This window comes from Periophthalmus magnuspinnatus, chromosome 7 (assembly GCF_009829125.3).
Source record: "Periophthalmus magnuspinnatus isolate fPerMag1 chromosome 7, fPerMag1.2.pri, whole genome shotgun sequence".
Classification (NCBI taxonomy): domain Eukaryota; kingdom Metazoa; phylum Chordata; class Actinopteri; order Gobiiformes; family Gobiidae; genus Periophthalmus; species Periophthalmus magnuspinnatus.
In genome coordinates, this window is record NC_047132.1 from 12964948 (window position 1) to 12984965 (window position 20018).

Genomic DNA, 20018 nt, shown 5'->3' on the forward strand with positions numbered 1-20018 from the left:
AATCAAGCCTCCTGTGCACGAGCACAGTCTAATCAAGCCTCCTGTGCACGAGCACAGTCTAATCAAACCTCCCGTGCACGAGCACAGTCTAATCAAGCCTCCTGTGCACGAGCACAGTCTAATCAAGCCTTCCGTGCACGAGCACAGTCTAATCAAGCCTCCCGTGCACGAGCACAGTCTAATCAAACCTCTCGTGCAGGAGGGACGTATCTGACGCTGAACGTGCGGCCTGTTCCCGCGCTTAAACCTCATATACGTCACTCTGCTCTGGTGTCTTTATTTGCACTGACTTATTTCAGATGGACAGAGTCTAAAATAGATCAAATAAATACATATCCACTTAAACGTGGATGATTTGAGCGGATTAAAGTCGTAGATAAACGGCACCTTGGGTTTTATAGTTTAAAATAGGTGAAAAACGTCCCACATTTCAGCCCATAACGAAACTCAAATAAATAAAAGTCGTAAAAGCTCCTCAGGGAGGTCGTTATCGGCTCAGATTTACGCTGAGCACGAGGCGCGAGCACGAGCGCAGGTCCAGCTGCACGTGACAGACCTGTGTCATATCAGTGAGAGCCGTTTGCTCTTTATAGGAACTAATGGACTTGATCTGATAGTGAACAGTAAACATATTTAAATGATTTAAATCACTTAAACACCGCCTAAAACAAACTATTTTGTAATTTTAATAATAGGCTGCAGGTCACGTGACAAGGTTTCATGTTTTTCTGATTGTGACTCGGTTTGGTGGATAAAACCTGTGCTAAATATTTACCAGAGTTTTATATCAGTGAAGTGTCAGGTGAAAATAAAAGTAGAACAATACAGGAAGTAGGACTTTTAAAACAAAAACACAAAATTCCTTCAAAAACACACTGTTTACACACTTTTATGACTCTATAAACCTTCATTTCATTAAATAAATGTGTTTATTCATTTATTTGTATGAGTCAAATCAGAACTATTGTATTGTTTAGTCTTGGCCTTTGTTTACATCATGGTTGTTTACATTATGTGTATTTCTCTCTTTTCCTTCTCTCAATGTTCAGTCTCTTCTCCCTCTCCTTTCTGTCTCTCTGTTCAGTCTCTTGTCCCTGTCTTCTCTCTCTCTCTCCCTCTCTCTCTCTGTGTTCAGTCTAATCCCTCTTTTTTCTCTATATTCAGTCTTTCCTCTTTCTCCCTCTCTCTTTCTCTCCCTCCCTCTCTCTCTCTTCCTCTCTCTTTCTTCCTCCCTCCCCCTTCTCTCTCTCCCTCTCCTTCCGTCTCTCCTTCCTTCTCTCTCTTTCTCTCCCTCCCTCGCTCTCTTTTTCTCCTTCCCTCTCTCTCTCCCTCCCTCTCCCCCCCTCTCTCTCCCTCTCCCCCCTCTCTCTCTACACTCTGTGACTGTGGCGGTTTGTGTTTTCTGGGCTGTTGTGTTTTTCTCTCGTGGGACGTTGTTCCTCCTCCTGTAGAATCATAAATCCTACGTTTCACTTTCAGATTCTTGGCATGTGTTTCAGTGAGACACATTAAAGACTCAATTATAAAACAATATTATAAAATGTATTAAATATCAAATTCATCGAAACAGTAGAAAATAAAACTCAAGAGCAGCTCTGTGTATGAAAAGATCACATGACACGCAGCAGACACAGGGGGATTCTGGGTAATGGCTCAAACGCACCCCTGTCCTCCCCGCTGATGTACATCTGTCCTCTCCAGGTGTACGATCCTCCCACAGACTGCATAAAGAAGTGACTGAGTGTAACGTCACAGCGTTCAGCTCCAAATGAAGCTCATCAAGGCTGGAGCAGTTATAGCGGCGAATTTGGAGCTCCATATTTGGAATTCCGACCACGAACATCATAGCAACCAAAGAGTCAAGAGTGAGACTGTTGAAGATAATGCACCGCTGGTTTAACAGGGAGCGGGCGCTTAGCAATCAAACCTGCTGCTAATTTTAGTGGGAGTGACCTCGGGGAAAGAAGGCGCCTGATTTGTCTGTTATTAATGTTCATATTTTGATTTACAGACACGATTGTGAGATAAAAACCCCAAGATCATGTAGAGCAGGTTAATATGAACATTTTAAGATGTTTTTCAATAGAAAAGTGAATGTTCACTTCTTATGTGGAAATCAGCGGATCGCCTATTAGCTGTGTCCATTTATATATAGAGTCTATGGGTGTCCTCCCCGCTGAGGTAATCCTGATGTAATGATCACATGACGCTGCAGCAGACACAGGTGGATTCTGGGTAGTCGTCCACAAACGTGTCCCCGTCCTTCCCGCTGACGTAAAACTGGTAGCTCTGTCCTCTCCAGGCGTACGATACTCGACACAGAGACACCAGCTCGATGCTCTGACGCTGCACAGGAAACAGAAACAGAAAACAGATCAGACCTACACACAGGGAGGGGGAGGAGGGGGAGGTCAGGAGGACTAAAGGGGAGAGTGAGGGGGGAGGAGGAGGGGCGGGGTCTGGAGGTATAAGGGGCAGTGTGATTGGTCTAACCACCCCTCAAACTCCGCCCCTCCAGCCAGGTGTTTGTAATCAGAAAAACCTGGCTTTAGTCAGGGCAGTCCTGTGTGATGTCACGTAGTACTTGAATTTGCAGAGTCCACTGGCGGCAGCACACACTTAGATTTAGACAGTTTTTGACCAGAAAGCAGCAAATTAACCTTGTTTATTCTAAAATTGCCCTCACAACATGACTAGGACCAGTAGATGATGTTCTTCAAACACCATATACACAGTTTAGGAGTGAAAAGGTTTAGTTCCACTTTGAGCTGAGCAGATGGCGACAGGTTAAACATGTGTCAATAAACCAAAACACAACGTTCTTGTTTAGAACATCACCGCAGGGTCAAAGGTCAGACCTGTTGTAGGATCCGGATGTCTTTTGTATATTCCCGAGCGTGTTTTTCGACCATCCTCTGAGCAGCCTTGACGACGGCGGGGTCCGGGAAATCTGTTACAGGGCTCACCTGGAAACACAAGGATTTGACCGTAATGTGGCTTTAAACGGACACTTAAAGGGGAGGTATTTACTTCTATGGGGTATTAAACAGGGGGTACTTTACCTCTATGGGGTGTTAACTGTAATACATAACATACGTAGAGCACCATGTTTCGTTTAATTTATTGCTGAGGGGAGACTCTCCTCCCTTTGCTCTCTGTACTAAGTCCCTCCCCCTTCAGAGCACTATCATAACACAATCAGCTGCATCGCAATAATGAAACTACTGCACATCACATCAGGTTTGTCAAGCTGCTGTGTACAGTTTTGTATCATGTTTTTGTAGATTTATGGAGAATTATCCTGTGGGAGCATGGGTGACGTAGGCTTGTGGGCGGAGCCTCGTACAGGCTTGTCCTGCTAACTGTAAGGAGGGTTTGAATAGGGCCCAGGAGAGATCGCTAGATTACTCAAACATGCACGGATGATGAGGGAACAGTGTTAGAACATGGTAAAACGCTCTGAAAACTCCATTTCCCATAATGCCCCTCTTTAAGTGTGTGTTGTGTCGTACCCTGGCCGCGGTGTGCGTCATCAGCGTGCGTCCGGGGAGCTGGTACAGGTGATTTGGCTCTTTCTCTCCACACAAAACCTGCTTCTGGTGGTTGGTCCTGACACAAACACAAGATCAAATACTGTTCATTGTCTGAATTCATACCCTAATTAAACATGCTCTATGTAACATTTCTGCTCATCTCCATGGATATGTTTATTGCGTTGCGTGGCATGTTCCGCAGTATGGCATTAAAAGTCCTCTACCTGATTTATTTCCATGTATTTGAGCAAAACTGTCTGATCCCCAGTGCAGATATACTATACAAGCAGCTCTCTATGTGATGTCAGCATGTGATTAAGGGTTTGATTGTCTGAGAATCAGGAAGTGCCCGTTAGCATGCTAGTTGTTACTAGCTTTACTATAATGGCAAAACTTTGCTCTGGTCTCTGAGAGTTGTGAAAAGTGCTTATATACTCATCATGGTGAGTCATTAGGATATTCTGAATGCATAAGATCAGTGAGGAGGAGCTGCAAACTGTCTAAAATGAAGTAGTTCTGATTTTGATGTTTTTAAAATGGTAAAAATCAGGTACAGAACTTTTAAAGCACCACTGCGTAACTTTACAGTTTTTCCCTTTGGTCAGAATGTTTCTCAGTACAGCATTAAACTTTCCACACATGCCTTTCCACAGATCTGACCTCAGTATGGGTGTAACGTGCTAGTCTCTAAATGTTTAATGCCATACTATGAAACATTCTAGCAAAGCAATGTCATCGCCACAGAGACAAGCGGGTACCAGAAAAGTCCCATAGTGCAGCTTTAAAGGGTCTGATCTCTGCTCTAATGTTGTTTCCTCATCACAAACAGACCTGGAGTTGTGTTTTGTTTCATTCACATGTTTAACACACAAACTCTGCATATTTAGGCTGAGTTCTTCTCTCAAACAGAAAACACTCTGTTCCACCTTGTGATGTCATGTGGTAATACAGGAAGTGCTCCACTGTGTTTTTAAACTCCACACACCTTCACTAGAATCATTTGGATGTTTCCTGCCATGGAATTACCAATCTTGACTGAACTAAAGGTAAAAGAAGCTGTTAACTTGAAAACTACCACTTCATGACATCACAAGGTGGAACAGAACATTCTGAAATTGGTTGAAGCTCACATGAGTCACTGTGTGTGATACAGGACCTTTAAAATCATATTTGTACCATTTGACCCGGAGGCAGATGGACACAGTCGTCTTCTTGTGCTGCAGACACACGGTGCAAATGCTGTTCCCCATCCCCTTGCAAAAAGAACAACTGGAACGAAAGAAAAGGATGACAAAAAACATGAGATATGAGGGAGGAGAGGAGAGAGGGGGAGAGAGAGATGATAGAGGAGAGGAGAGAAGGGGGGGAGAGAGGGAGGGAGGAGAGGAGGGGGGGGAAGAGAGAGAGACAGAGAAAGAGAGAGGAGAGAGAGAGACAAAAAGAGAGAGAGACAAAGAGAGAGAGAGACAAAGAGAGAGGAGAGAGAGAGAGAGAGAGAGAGAGGTGTGTACATACCGGGTATGTCCCACTCCACTGCAGATATAGCAGTGCTCTCTCAGGTTGTACGTAGAGTAGTAGTTGAAGTTGTATCCACGACCATGACAATTATAACACTCTTCCTGGACACAGACCGTACAAGTACACAAGTATGTATAAGTACACAAGTATGTATAAGTACACAAGTCCACAAGAGTACACAAGTATACATGAATACACAAGTACACAGGTAACTTACTGTCATTGTGTCCTTGAGTAAGACGCTTAACTCCCACTGCCCCCAGTGTCTGTGTACACTGGTGTATGAGTGTGTGAGTGTGTGTGTGTTAGAGGGTGTGTGTGTGTGCGTGTATGTGGTGTGTGTTTGTGTGTGTGTTGGGGTGTGTGTGTGTGTGCGTGTATGTGGTGTGTGTTTGTGTGTGTGTTTGAGTGTGTGTAGGGGTGTGTGTGTGGGGGTGTGTGTGTGTGTGTGTGTGTAAGTGTGTGTTTCCCTGATGATGATTTGAGCAAAATCCTCAAAATTCTCTGTTTTACTGAAGTCAGACTTTCCTCAGTTCTGCTCTGTTTTCTGACCTTAATTGATAATTTGCTGTGACATCACGCTGGGGGTGTGTTGCCTGTATGCCTATGGTGGAATGTTCAGCAATTACCATAGTGACACAATGCACACATCAACAAACACTGCGAAAAAAGATTTAAGATAGTCTGAAGAAAAACAAAGTGATTTAAAGGGCACATGTTCAGGAGCCTGTGATCCGAGTGTTCATGGTCCTGTGTAGGAGTTTGATTTTACACAAAAAGAGGTGAGAGTGACTGTTGGCTAATGCTAATGCTAATGCTAGTTTGTGACTGTAGTGTTATTTGACAGCTCATATCAGCTCATCTGTTGAAGTTCAGATAAATCAGTTCTTTATGGTCAGATTGTGTTAAAACAAAACTCAGATTAAAGTCTAACTTAGTAATTGAGCTTCAGACAGAACAGTCCCTACAATTAGCATTACATGATGACATCAGCTGCAGAATATCATTATTCTAGTACAACATTATAACAAGTTGTGTGAGACTCACTCTTCCACCATCACATTGAGAGCAGCAGACGCGTCCTGTGCCCACGCACCTCGCACAGTCCTGAAAAACACAACAGTATTAAACAAACACAGTTACAGACGAGTGTGGTGTGGGGGAGGGGCTGTACATTTAATATATATTTAATACAGTTTGATACTACAGCACAGGGTTAGGGGTTATTAATTTTATTGTTTAATGTTGTGTATGGTAAAATAGGGATAGGTGCACATATAATTAAATAAAGGTAGATACAACACTACTAGCAAAGTAAATATAAGTTGAAATACCTTGATGTGTGGTGTAGTTTCAGATGTAGGGTAGACATGGGGGCAGGTGTAGGGCAGGCATGGGGGCAGATATAGGGCCGGCATGGGGGCAGGTGTGGGGGCAGGTTTGGTGGGAGGGGGGGTTACATATACTTAAATACACTTACATACTACTGTACAGCGTATACTGATACCTTGATGAGTGAAGTAAAGGGAAGGGGTATGTCTTTGGAGGAGGTCCGGAACAGAGTCGGCTCTTCCACAGGGATGTCCCAGGGCGGAGGAGGGGTCCCGGATGCATCGAGCTCCTCTCCTGAACAAACAAGAATAACGTTTTTCTAGACTGTCACTTTAAAATGTCACAGCAGCCCTGGGACAGACTGACAGAAGAGAGGCTGCCAATCTGTGCCACTGGCTCCTCCCACCACCACCATCCACTTACACAGCACAGATGTACCAAGGATGTGAGCAAAATGTGTTTCCCCAGTACAGACAGAAGCGGCTCCATGTGGTACAAATGAGACCAGTGTGTGCTGTCTGTGCCTAAGTATGAGGCAGGAGACGTGTTAGTTGAGTTGTTTACTGCGAAAACTCAGCTCTTGTCTGTGAGAGTCGTGAAAAGTGCTTATAAACTCATCATGGTGAGTCATTAGGATGCTCTGAACGCATAAGGTAAGTGAGGAATATCTTTGGACAACTGCAAACTGTTTAAAATGAATAAGTTCTGTTTTTCAGGTTTTTAACCTCCTGGCGTCCTCATATGTGGACAACACATTTTGGGTCGTTTAGGCCACAATGCAGATTTTTAGAAGAAGAATAACAGGAACAATGCAAATATATTATAAATATTCATTTTCACTTTTTTTTTTTTCTTCCTGCTCCTGTCAGCAGCTCTTCACATGAGACACATTGTTCCAAGAGGCACAGCTGTTGATTTTGTTTTTACATCAGGACAAATGTTGCTGTGTTCAGGGTTTTAATAAATAGTTTTTGCAAGTCATTATTTAAATGTTTTATCAAAATGATTAAAATGTCCACATATGAGGACATTCGTTTTACATCACTTTTCTCAGAAACTACATAATGTAAAAAGATTATTCTTTGTATTTAGACTCATCTGGTCCCAGTCAGCCCAAATGACACAGAGAAATTAATAAAGCCTGTCATGCAAGAGCTCGGGTCTCAGGAGGTTAAGCCAGTGAAATCATGGTATAGCGTTAGGGTTTAGGGTTTAGGGGTTAGGGTTTACTGTTAGGAGTTTGGGGTTGGGGGTAGGTTTTAGGGTTAGAGGTTAAGGGTTAAGGTAAGGGTTTTAGATCAGAGTTAGGATTAGGGGTTAGAGTTTGGGTTAGCGCTAGGAATTAGGGTTAGGGGTTAGATTCACAGGTTAGGGTTTGGGGTTAGGGTTTAGGGTTTGTTCTCACCCATGTAGGGAGCAGTTTTCCAGCAAGTGAAGCGTTTCTCAGTGAACGTCTCCAGGCGATACTGAAAAAGAACAAGAACATGTTACACGATAAAACTGAACATCAGGATAGAAGCACCGCTGTGAAAACAATAAGAAAACCAAACACCTCAATGAGAATGATCAGGTTTGAGCTGCACAAGTTTCACAAAAAGTAAAAATAAATAAAATAACTAAAATCACCACAAAATCCAACTTTTTGAAATCTGCAGGTCCCTGTCAGTCTTTTTTGTTTATTTCTACATTTCATTGATAAAAATGTGATGTAGGTGTAGAGGTTTGTGAAGCTCTATAGCAGTAGATAGTATACTCTGGGTTGTGGGTTCGATTCCCGGCTCTTACCCTGTAGGACAGAAGCATCTCCATGTTGGTGACCTGCGCCTCATTCGCTGGTTTCGGGTCCAGGCTGTGCTCCGACACGTACTTCCTCAGGGCCTCCAGAGCGTCCTCTTTAGTCACAGAGGGGGTACTGCAGCACAGGGGAGGAAAAGGAATGGCGTCAGTATGTACAAGTACTACAGGAATACTCCAGTACACATGAATGAACAAAACTTCTACTGCAGACAGGCACATAGTTTAAACTGTTAAATATGTAGTCAGTACATCAGCTCTGTCTGTACAGGACCCCACAAAGAAAGTTACACAGGGCAACTTTAAGAAATCAAACTGAAATAATGTAGGTAGGTGCTGCTACTGCTAGTGCTACTACTAATAATAATACTGTTGCTACTACTACTCCTAGTGCTACTAATAATAATAATAATACTGCTGCTACTACTACTGCTAGTGCTACTACTAATACTACTTGTGCTGTAAATACTGTTTCAACTATTACTACTACTTCTACTACCACTAGTACTGCTACTATTACTACTATTGCTACTACTCCTATTACGCCTATTACTACTACTACTACTACTACTACTACTACTACTACTACTACTACTACTACTACTACTACTACTACTACTACTACTACTACTACTACTACTACTACTACTACTACTACTACTACGGCTCCTGCTATTGCTACTCCTACTACTACCACTACTACTATCACTACTACTTGACTGACCTCCACTCTGTACAGGGTGGTGGGCTCTCGGTCTCATATTGGTCATCAGAAGGTTCCAGAGAACAGGGAAATTCATCTGTAAACAGAAAAAAACACACAAATGAATACATTTATAACTTCAAATTAAAGATAAAACTGAAGTGTCCACAGAAGAGACCACAGAAGAGACCACAAAAGTGAGACTACAGAAGAGTCCACAGAAGAATCAGATGTGACCAGTGAAGTGACCACAGCAAAGACTACAGCAGAGACCACAGAAGAGACCACAGAGGAGTCCACAGAAGAGACCACAGAAGAGACCACAGAAGAGACCACAGAAGAGACCACAGAAGAGACCACAGAAGAGACCACAGAGGAGTCCACAGAAGAGACCACAGAAGAGACCACAGAAGAGACCACAGAAAAGACCACAGAAGAGTCCACAGAGGAGTCCACAGAGGAGTCCACAGAAGAGACCACAGAAGAGACCACAGAAAAGACCACAGAAAAGACCACAGAAGAGACCACAGAAGAGACCACAGAGGAGTCCACAGAAGAGACCACAGAAGAGACCACAGAAGAGACCACAGAAGAGACCACAGAAGAGACCACAGAAGAGACCACAGAGGAGTCCACAGAAGAGACCACAGAAGAGACCACAGAAGAGACCACAGAAGAGACCACAGAAAAGACCACAGAAGAGTCCACAGAGGAGTCCACAGAGGAGTCCACAGAAGAGACCACAGAAGAGACCACAGAAAAGACCACAGAAAAGACCACAGAAGAGACCATAGAAGAGACCACAGAAGAGACCACAGAGGAGACCACAGAAGTGACCACAGAGGAGTCCACATTACTTTGGCCGTTCAGAACCATGTTGTTGTAGCGCAGGACTCTGCCCCAGTCGGCCTCTGCATTGACACTAGGGGGCAGACATGAGCACACAAAACACCATTACACTTCCTGTTTTCTTGAAAGACTGCAGCTGATGTCATCAACATTCTCTGGGGGTGTGGTGCTAACTGTAGGCACTGCTCTGTCTGAGGCTTTGTTAGACTTTAATCTGAGCTTTATTTTAACACAATCTGACCATAAACAACTGACTTATCTGAACTACAACAGGTGAGATGATTTGTGCTGTTAAACAAGTCCCTCTCAGATAACATCAGTCACAAGCTAGCATTAGCATTAGCATTAGCCAACAGTCACTCTCCCGTTTGTGTTGAAAATCAAACTCCTAAACAGGACCAGGAAACGTGCATTTGAACAAGATTAATTTTATCTGTCCATATCTGTATTAAATGTGATTGACCTGTAGAACGTGGTGATGTCATCTGCAGATTCACAAATGTAGATTCTTAAAAATGAACTTTAACTGTGAAGCGACATTTTTGTACCCTCAATGTGTCCCCTTCTTTCAAAAGTTAAAAAAGCTACTAAGTCCAGAGCAGTGGGTGGAGAAAGGGGTAGGTGCAAACAAGACTTTTTTGAGCACTCGCACCTCAAACCCAGTACAGGATTACTCAAACATGTGTGAATCAATCCACGTAGAACACGGAGTGAGAAGGTGATGAGGCAACACTGTTCTGAGTGACACAAACGCTTGGTGGTTCAGTTGGTAGAGTGTTTGTCCACTCATTTGAAGGTTGGCAGTTCAAATCCTGCTCTCGACATAATGTCACAGTACAAATAAAAATGTATTTAGTAACATATTCACTGACACTGGAGGCTTTCATCTGTGGGAGCTGGAATCGCACCGCCAACCTGTGGGTCAGTGGATCTGACCGCTCAAACAGTGATGTTTATGTCGAGAGCGGGATTCTAACCACCAACCTTTGTAGTGCAATACTCCCTTTAACATTGACATTAAAGTAAAGAGTAAAAGCAGTACTTTGGAACATTCTCCATAGAGATAAATGAGTTTTATGCCATACTGTGGAATATTATAGCCAAAGGAACAACATTTCCGTGGAAACAAGCAGGATCAGGTCGAAATAAGAGTCAGTTTGTGGAGATGCGAGCTCGTTCACAATAAGGACACATGTTTTTAGAGCAATAAACACAACCGAAAGAGAAAAATAAACAACATGATTTTGTGTCTATTTTTCAGTTAAAAAGTTACACAGTAGGGCTTTAAACCCTTAACCTACCTGTGATCAGACTTCTCCATGACAGCTGTGGGTTTGTTGTGCTCCTCTTTTTCCTGATCTCTTCTTTCTCTCTTTCTTTGTATCTCTTTCTGTATTCTTTAGCTCGTCTTCCTCTCCGGTCCTGAACAGTCTTGAGTCTTGTTCAAACTGGCCTTTGTGAATTATGTCCAAACAGGCTCATGTCTAAACTCAGGAAGTGAAGCAACAGAGGGGTCGCCATGGAAACTCCCACATGACAACAGCTATAGTACTGTGACGTTTACTACAGAGGAAATATATGAATGAATCTAAACCAGGACTGAACCAGGACTGAACCAGGACTGAACAGGACTGAACCAGAGGCTGACTCTGTGTCCTTGGTATTTCCTGAACATTTATTACTATTGTGCTACATGGGCCTTTGTGACTCAGAGCAAGGTCCCTACTCGAGCTGAGTACTTCTGACAGGTTTATCCCAGAGACACTGAAGCACGGGTCAAATGCAGGTCTAATCCAGAGACACTGAAGCGCGGGTCAAATGCAGGTTTAACCCATGTTTATCAAAGCAGCTAAAGATACTCATTTGCGTGATAAAATGTTTATTTTCATTCTGATTTCTCCATGTGACTTTCAGGTCAAGGGTCAAAGTCAATGAGTCGGCGTCTTACAGGGCCCTGCTTTTACATCATCTAAGTTTGTGTAATTGTTATTACTTATGTAATTACTAGTTAAACTAAACATGCACATGTACATTTAGGTCCACTGTCCCACACCACAACATCTGGGAGGGCATCTGACACACCACAACATGTGCAGATTAACTACAGACATTTGACCTGCCCCACTCTCAGTCTGACACTACAGGGATACAGGAGGATGAATGGGCATCTGACACACAGGAATACAGGACAATGGTAGGGCATCTGACACAAAAGAGTCCATTTTGTATAATATAGGACCTTTAAAATGTGAACAGAATCCATTTATTAAAACATAAATCATGATGTTTATCAGAAAAAGCATCATTATATTTTGATTTTTTTTTTTTTTTTTTTTTTTTGCCCTGGCTGTGTTCCTCCAGGAGCCGACACAGAGAGGGGAGTGTCGGAGCGGGTCGACCCCACCCCGGAGCACTGCAGCCTGGGGAATGTGCGGCCGGAGTCAGCCTAATCTCCAGCACCCAGGGGAGACTGGCTCCTGTCTGCTGCTGCTCCACTATCACTGCAACAGCTCATCTGTCACGACTATCAGAGGGAACGAGGGAGGAGGGAGGGAACAAGGGAGGAGGGAGGGAACGAGGGAGGGGGGAGGGAACGAGGGAGGGAGGGAACGAGAGAACGAGGGAGGGACGGAGGGAGGGACGGAGAGAGGGAGGGAATGTGGGAGGGAGGGAGGGATGAAGGGAGAGAACAAGGCAGAGACATGGAGAGAGAGGGAGAGAGAGAGGGATGAAATGAGGTAGAGAACGAGGGAGGGATGGAAGGATGGAGGGAAAGAACGAGGGAGGGATGGAGAGAGGGAGGAAGGGAATGAGGGAGGGACAGAGAGAGGGAGGGAATGAGGGAGAGAGAGAGGGAATGAGGGAGGGAGGGAACGAGGGAGGGACAGAGAGAGGGAGGGATGGAGAGAGGTAGGAAGGGAGGATAGGAAGAAGGGAGAGGGGGAAGAGAGAAAAAGAGAAAGGAAGGAGGAAGAGAGGGAAAAGAGTGAAAGAAGAGAGAGAGGAGGGGGAGAAGAGAGGGGGAGAGAGGAGAAAAAAGAGAGAGGGGAGAAAGAGAGCATAAAAGAAAGAGAGGAGGGGGAGAAGAGAAGGAGAGGGGTGAAAGAGAGAAGAAAGAAAAGAGAGAGGGGAAGAAAGAGAGGGGAGAGTGAAAAAAGAAAGGAAAAAAGAGAGAGGAGGGGGAGAAGAGAGGAGAAAGAAGAGAGATGGGGTGAAGAACGAGAGGTGGAGAGTGAAAGAGAGGAAAAAGAAAGAGAGGAGGGGGAGAACACGGGGGAGAGGAGAAAGAAAATAGAGACGGGAGAGGAAAAGAAAGGTGAAGAAAGGAGAAAGAAAAGAGAGAGGAGAGAAAGAGAGGGGAGTGGGTGAAAGAGAGGAGAAAAAAGGAGAGATTGGAGGGAGAGAAGAACGGAAGAGAGAGTGAAAGAGAGGAGAAAGGAGAGGGGAGAAAGAGAGGAGAAGAGAGGAAAGAAGAGAGGGGAAGAGGGGGAGAGAGGGGAAAGAAGACAAAGAGAGTGAGGGAGGAGAGAGAGGAGAGAGATGAGAGATACAGAGAGAGGGAGGGAAGAGAGAGAAGTGAGAGAGGGTGGAACGAGGGAATTAGAAGAAGAGAAAGAGGGAGGAGAGAGAGAAGAGAAAGAAGGGAAAAGAAGGCAAGAGGGAGGACAAAGAGAAGAGAGGCTGGATAAAGAGGAAGAGTAGAGACTGGAAAGAGAGTAGAGAGGAGAAAAATGCAGGATAGATGGAGAGAGGGAGGTAGGAAGCGAGGGGAAAGGGAAGAGTGTGGAGAAACAGAGGAGGGGAAGAGTGTAGAGAAACAGATGAGGGGAAGAGGGAAGAGAAAAGGAAGAAAGGAAGGTTGTTGTTGAGGTAATTATCTTCTGATGGACTTTGTCTCATTAGATCCACTCGGACCTTTGGACCTATGACAAACAACTGAACATGAAGAAAACAACAGAGTGTGTAAACATGTAAACAACAAACCTGTGAACAACAAAGACAACATGTAAACAACAAACAGGTAAACAACAAACATGTAAACAACAAACAGGTAAACAACAAACAGGTAAACAACAAACCTGTGAACAACAAAGACAACATGTAACAACAAACTTGTGATCAACATGTAAACATCTGCGTTCCTACCCTCAACTATGGTCCTGTTTTAGTCCTGTTTTAGTCCTGTTTTAGTCCTGTTTTAGTCCTGTTTTAGTCCTGTTTTAGTCCTGGTTTAGTCCTGTTTTAGTCCTGTTTTAGTCCTGGTTTAGTCCTGGTTTAGATCTCTGGTCCTACCCTCACCTATGGTCAGGAGGTTTGGGTAATGACCAAAAGGACAAGATGGCGGATACAAGCATTTAAATAAACGTCCTCCGCATGACGGCTGGGTGCTCCCCTAAAGGTAATGCGAGGAGCTTGGATTAGAGCCGCTGCTCCTCTATGTGGAGAGGAGCAGCTGAGGCTCAGGCATCTGTTCCTGATGCCTCCTGGACGCCTCCCTGGAGAGGTGTCCATGTCCTACCGGCAGGAGGCCCCAGGGAAGACCCAGGACACACTGGAGGGACCATGTCTCTCGACTGGCCTGAGAACGCCTTGGGGTCCCACTGGAGGAGCTGGAGGAAGTGTCTGGGGTGAGGGAAGTCTGGGAGTCCCCGCTTCGCTGCCCCCACAACCACCACCGGATAAAGCGTGAGAAGATGGAAGGTTTCAGAGATAAGGACTGCCAATCTGAATAAGGCTTTTCAAATCCAAATATTCAGTTTTGAAAGGGGAGAGGTCCTGACGAAGTCCTTCAAACCAGGAAGTAAGTAAACACAAAGTAAAGTAATCACAGAGTGCGTCACAGAGGCAGCTCCACCAACACAAACTCATTTACCTGAAACATATGAATATAAACAGTCAAAATACTATTAAAATCATTCTGCTTTGAAAAGACAAATGTTTGAATAATTCTGAATATTTCCTGAACAATTCACCAAAATGAATCACTTCTGTGTCTGTGTTCTCTTCTCCTATTCTCTTGCGCCCTCTGCTGGCACTGTGATGTTTTCCTCAGACACTTTAGCTCCTCCTCCTCTCTCTCGCCCTCTCCCTCTGTCCCTGTCTTACAGAGTCAAACACACTGTTCACATACGAGCTCCAAATGATTCTAAAATGTATAAATTCAATAAACCAGGTCTGTAACAGGACTAAACCAGGTCTATAACAGGACTAAACCAGGTCTGTAACAGGACTAAACCAGGTCTATAACAGGACTAAACCAGGTCTGTAACAGGACTAAACCAGGTCTGTAACAGGACTAAACCAGGTCTATAACAGGACTAAACCAGGTCTGTAACAGGACTAAACCAGGTCTATAACAGGACTAAACCAGGTCTGTAACAGGACTAAACCAGGTCTATAACAGGACTAAACCAGGTCTGTAACAGGACTAAACCAGGTCTATAACAGGACTAAACCAGGTCTATAACAGGACTAAACCAGGTCTATAACAGGACTAAACCAGGTCTATAACAGGACTAAACCAGGCCTATAACAGGACTAAACTAGGTCTATAACAGGACTAAACCAGGTCTATAACAGGACTAAACTAGGTCTATAACAGGACTAAACCAGGTCTATAACAGGACTAAACCAGGTCTATAACAGGACTAAACTAGGTCTATAACAGGACTAAACCAGGTCTGTAACAGGACTAAACCAGGTCCGTAACAGGACTAAACCAGGTCTATTACAGGACTAAACCAGGTCTGTAACAGGACTAAACCAGGTCTGTAACAGGACTAAACCAGGTCTGTAACAGGACTAAACCAGGTCTGTAACAGGACTAAACCAGGTCTGTAACAGGACTAAACCAGGTCTGTAACAGGACTAAACCAGGTCTATAACAGGACTAAACCAGGTCTGTAACAGGACTAAACCAGGTCTGTAACAGGACTAAACCAGGTCTATAACAGGACTAAACCAGGTCTGTAACAGGACTAAACCAGGTCTATAACAGGACTAAACCAGGTCTGTAACAGGACTAAACCAGGTCTATAACAGGACTAAACCAGGTCTGTAACAGGACTAAACCAGGTCTATAACAGGACTAAACCAGGTCTATAACAGGACTAAACCAGGTCTATAACAGGACTAAACCAGGTCTATAACAGGACTAAACCAGGCCTATAACAGGACTAAACTAGGTCTATAACAGGACTAAACCAGGTCTATAACAGGACTAAACTAGGTCTATAACAGGACTAAACCAGGTCTATAACAGGACTAAACCAGGTCTATAACAGGACTAAACTAGGTCTATAACAGGACTAAACCAGGTCTGTAACAGGACTAAACCAGGTCCGTAACAGGACTAAACCAGGTCTATTACAGGACTAAACCAGGTCTGTAACAGGACTAAACCAGGTCTGTAACAGGACTAAACCAGGTCTGTAACAGGACTAAACCAGGTCTGTAACAGGACTAAACCAGGTCTGTAACAGGACTAAACCAGGTCTGTAACAGGACTAAACCAGGTCTATAACAGGACTAAACCAGGTCTGTAACAGGACTAAACCAGGTCTATAACAGGACTAAACCAGGTCTGTAACAGGACTAAACCAGGTCTATAACAGGACTAAACCAGGTCTGTAACAGGACTAAACCAGGTCTATAACAGGACTAAACCAGGTCTGTAACAGGACTAAACCAGGTCTATAACAGGACTAAACCAGGTCTATAACAGGACTAAACCAGGTCTATAACAGGACTAAACCAGGTCTATAACAGGACTAAACCAGGTCTATAACAGGACTAAACCAGGTCTATAACAGGACTAAACTAGGTCTATAACAGGACTAAACTAGGTCTATAACAGGACTAAACCAGGTCTATAACAGGACTAAACCAGGTCTATAACAGGACTAAACCAGGTCCGTAACAGGACTAAACCAGGTCCGTAACAGGACTAAACCAGGTCCGTAACAGGACTAAACCAGGTCCGTAACAGGACTAAACCAGGTCCGTAACAGGACTAAACCAGGTCCGTAACAGGACTAAACCAGGTCCATAACAGGACTAAACCAGGTCCATAACAGGACTAAACCAGGTCCATAACAGGACTAAACCAGGTCCATAACAGGACTAAACCAGGTCCGTAACAGGACTAAACCAGGTCCGTAACAGGACTAAACCAGGTCCGTAACAGGACTAAACCAGGTCCGTAACAGGACTAAACCAGGTCCATAACAGGACTAAACCAGGTCTATAACAGGACTAAACCAGGTCTATAACAGGACTAAACCAGGTCTATAACAGGACTAAACCAGGTCCATAACAGGACTAAACCAGGTCCGTAACAGGACTAAACCAGGTCCGTAACAGGACTAAACCAGGTCCATAACAGGACTAAACCAGGTCTATAACAGGACTAAACCAGGTCTATAACAGGACTAAACCAGGTCTATAACAGGACTAAACCAGGTCCATAACAGGACTAAACCAGGTCCGTAACAGGACTAAACCAGGTCCGTAACAGGACTAAACCAGGTCCGTAACAGGACTAAACCAGGTCCGTAACAGGACTAAACCAGGTCCATAACAGGACTAAACCAGGTCCATAACAGGACTAAACCAGGTCCGTAACAGGACTAAACCAGGTCTGTAACAGGACTAAACCAGGTCTATAACAGGACTAAACCAGGTCTATAACAGGACCATTGTTCTATGATGGAATGTGCCTGTCGTGTGAGATGCAGTGTCGGCCCCGCTCAGTAGGGGGCAGTGTTGGCACACAGCTCCTTCAGGCTGCAGTGCGGCTGAGGATTATAACCTCTTTGCCCCATGTCCCTGTGGAGGAGAGAGGGAGAGAGAGGAGGGAAAGAGGGGAAAGAATGATAGAGGGATAAAAGATGGGGATGAAGAAAAAGTAGAGAGAGAAGAAGAGAAGAGAGGTGGAAACAAGAGAAACAAGGGAGAGAAGGAGGGAGGTAAAGAGAGGAAAGAGAGCAGAGAAGTGAAGGAGGAGGAAGAGTGGAAGAGAGAAAGAAAGTCAACGATGTAGAAGAGAAAAAGTGAAAGAGAAAGAGGAGAAAGAAGAGGGAGAGAGTGAAAAAGAGAGTGAAAGATGGAGAGTAGGAAGATGAGGGATAGAGAGAAAAGGAGAGTGTGAAAGAGGGAGAGAAGGAGGAGACAGAGTGGTAGAGAGAGGGTGAAAGAGGGAGAGGAGGAGGAGGTAAAGGAGGTGAGTGTGAGTGCAGTGTGAGGTCCACGCTGACAGGGGCTGAGGTCGTTAGAACGAGGCTTTAGGGCCTGAGACTCTGCGACAAACTCACCAACAAAAGTACACACATTTATGTTTCAAAAGTCACACGATGATCTGCACCATTTTACTTTTTGTTTTTAAACCAATTTTATAGTTTTATAATTTAATTTTTCAATTCAACGTGTATTTTTCATTCATTTAAAACTCCTACATCACACAAACTGACTGTAACAAACAGCCAAGTTTGTTACTAGATTAATAGCACCTTTCACTACATGCACTTTAAATTGCACATACACTAATAGCACACAGCACTTTAAGCATTATTTGCACTGTAAAAAAAAGAATTGCACAAAAGGATTTAAAAATGTTTATTTGATTTGTCTGATTTTACCCAGTTTTAGATCTGGGCACAGAGGCATTTTAATTGAAGCTGCGTGTCCTGGAGGGGAAAGAGGACAAAATTAACAGCTAATTAATACATTGGATATGTGCAATATTAGTGCAATGTTTGTTGAGACTGTTTTGAAGTGTTGGTGTGTTCTGTAATTTGTAGTGTTTTTAGTGAAAGTGTTTTAAAATGTCTTAACTTACCACCTCCTTGTCCTTGTGTCCAGGTGTCAAAGAGATCCCCAGGGAAACAAGCTCCCTTAAAAAGGTTCCGGGGCAGGACCAAGGTGGGGGAGGTGTAGGGGAGACATGTTGGGCATTTTTAAATGGTTTATGGGTTTTAAGTACATTTGGTGTTTGGTTTTAGGGTTTATGTATTTTAATATGTATAATGTTGATTTGGGTTATGAGTTTATTGGGTTTTATGGAGGTTTGAGTTTTAAAGAGCTAAGGCTAGTTTTTAAATACCCCTAGTAATTAATAGTAGTATAGTCCAGTTAGAGGAACAGGATAAAAGGCGCCTGCAACCATCAAACCATGTTCTGCTGCTGGAGATGATGCTGCTCCTCTGATCTCCATTTGCACAATGCACCTGGCACTTTAATAATTGATGGGAGAAAGAAATAAAAAAATTGTGGACCACACCCGTGCTGCTGTCTTCTGTCACACCTCCTACCGCTAACGGCCAGCCTACGTTACATTTGGTGTCGGAAGTGTGTCCTCGCCGCTGTGAGACGAAGAAAATGCCAACACGGGGGAGAAGAAATGAGGAAGACGAGAATAGAGTGGAGTCTACTCACCACCAGGAAGCTCAGGCAAGTGGCTCCAAAGACAGTTTGGAGAAACTGGCAGGCATGGTGAAATGGCTAATGGACTCCCAGGTCGCACGGGACAAAAAAGGGGACAAAGAGCGCATGGTACAGGAGCAGCGCTGGGAGGCCATGCAGGAGGAAGTAAGCAAGATCCAGCAGCAGGTATTGAGGATGCATTCAGAGCGATCTGAGCATCAAAATGACATTGAAGAGCCAACGGCGGCACCAACAGATGATGAGGACAATTACACTTATAGGCCTCAGCGGGAACCAAAGCTGTTGCCACTGACCGCAGAGGATGACATTGAGCATTTCCTCATCACCTTCGAGAGAATGGCCCGAGTGTCACGTTGGCCATCTGAGGAGTGGGCCGTCCGTCTAGTTCCTCTCCTCACAGGCAAAGCCAGGAATGCCTATGTTTTAATGGACTTTGCGGACACTGAAGACTACCACAAGGTGAAAGAAGCCATCTTGGCAAAGTATGAGATCACGGCTGAGACTTACCGGCGCCGTTTCAGATCTCTGAAGATTGAACCAGATGAGACACCTCGAGAACTGTATGTGCGGCTGAAGGAACTTTTCTATAGATGGATACAGCCGGAGAAGTCAGACATTCGAACCATCGCAGAGACACTTATCCTGGAGCAGTTCCTTCGGATGGTTAATCCTGAGCTGGAGGTTTGGATTCGGGAGCGCAATACGACCACCGCTGAGGAAGCTGCTCGTCTAGCTGAGGCCTTTACAGCAGCTCGGAAAGGGACCAGATCCATGCAATTTGGCCGAGAATCTCCCCAAGGCCAGTCAAGTAAGTCCTTTGGGGGTGATAAGAGGTTTGGTCCGGGTCA

The 20018-nt window shown here is 44.3% G+C and overlaps 1 protein-coding gene across 1 annotated transcript; it reads right to left on the minus strand.

Annotated features, from left to right (window-relative positions):
* Positions 1 to 1648: 1648 nt before the first annotated feature.
* On the minus strand, positions 1649 to 11160 carry LOC117374182 (protein SSUH2 homolog). The gene is made up of 12 exons (XM_055223261.1): positions 11031 to 11160; positions 9738 to 9802; positions 8902 to 8977; positions 8169 to 8295; positions 7789 to 7849; positions 6559 to 6677; positions 6099 to 6158; positions 5049 to 5152; positions 4710 to 4802; positions 3513 to 3609; positions 2859 to 2966; positions 1649 to 2346 (listed from the first exon to the last, which is right to left on the minus strand). Exons 1-12 carry the CDS (start codon positions 11048 to 11050, stop codon positions 2200 to 2202), a joined length of 1077 nt encoding a protein of 358 aa, XP_055079236.1. The 5' UTR covers positions 11051 to 11160; the 3' UTR covers positions 1649 to 2199.
* Positions 11161 to 20018: the final 8858 nt, after the last annotated feature.

Bases quoted from the DNA above. Each gene is read 5' to 3' on its own strand.
- LOC117374182 (XM_055223261.1), bottom strand. From the start codon at position 11,050: ATGGAGAAGTCTGATCACAG. The intron at 5,153-6,098 runs GTGAGTCTCACA...GTCTGTGTCCAG, and splicing joins CTCAATGTGATGGTGGAAGA to GAAGAGTGTTATAATTGTCA. The intron at 4,803-5,048 runs GTATGTACACAC...CTTTCGTTCCAG, and splicing joins AGTGGAGTGGGACATACCCG to TTGTTCTTTTTGCAAGGGGA.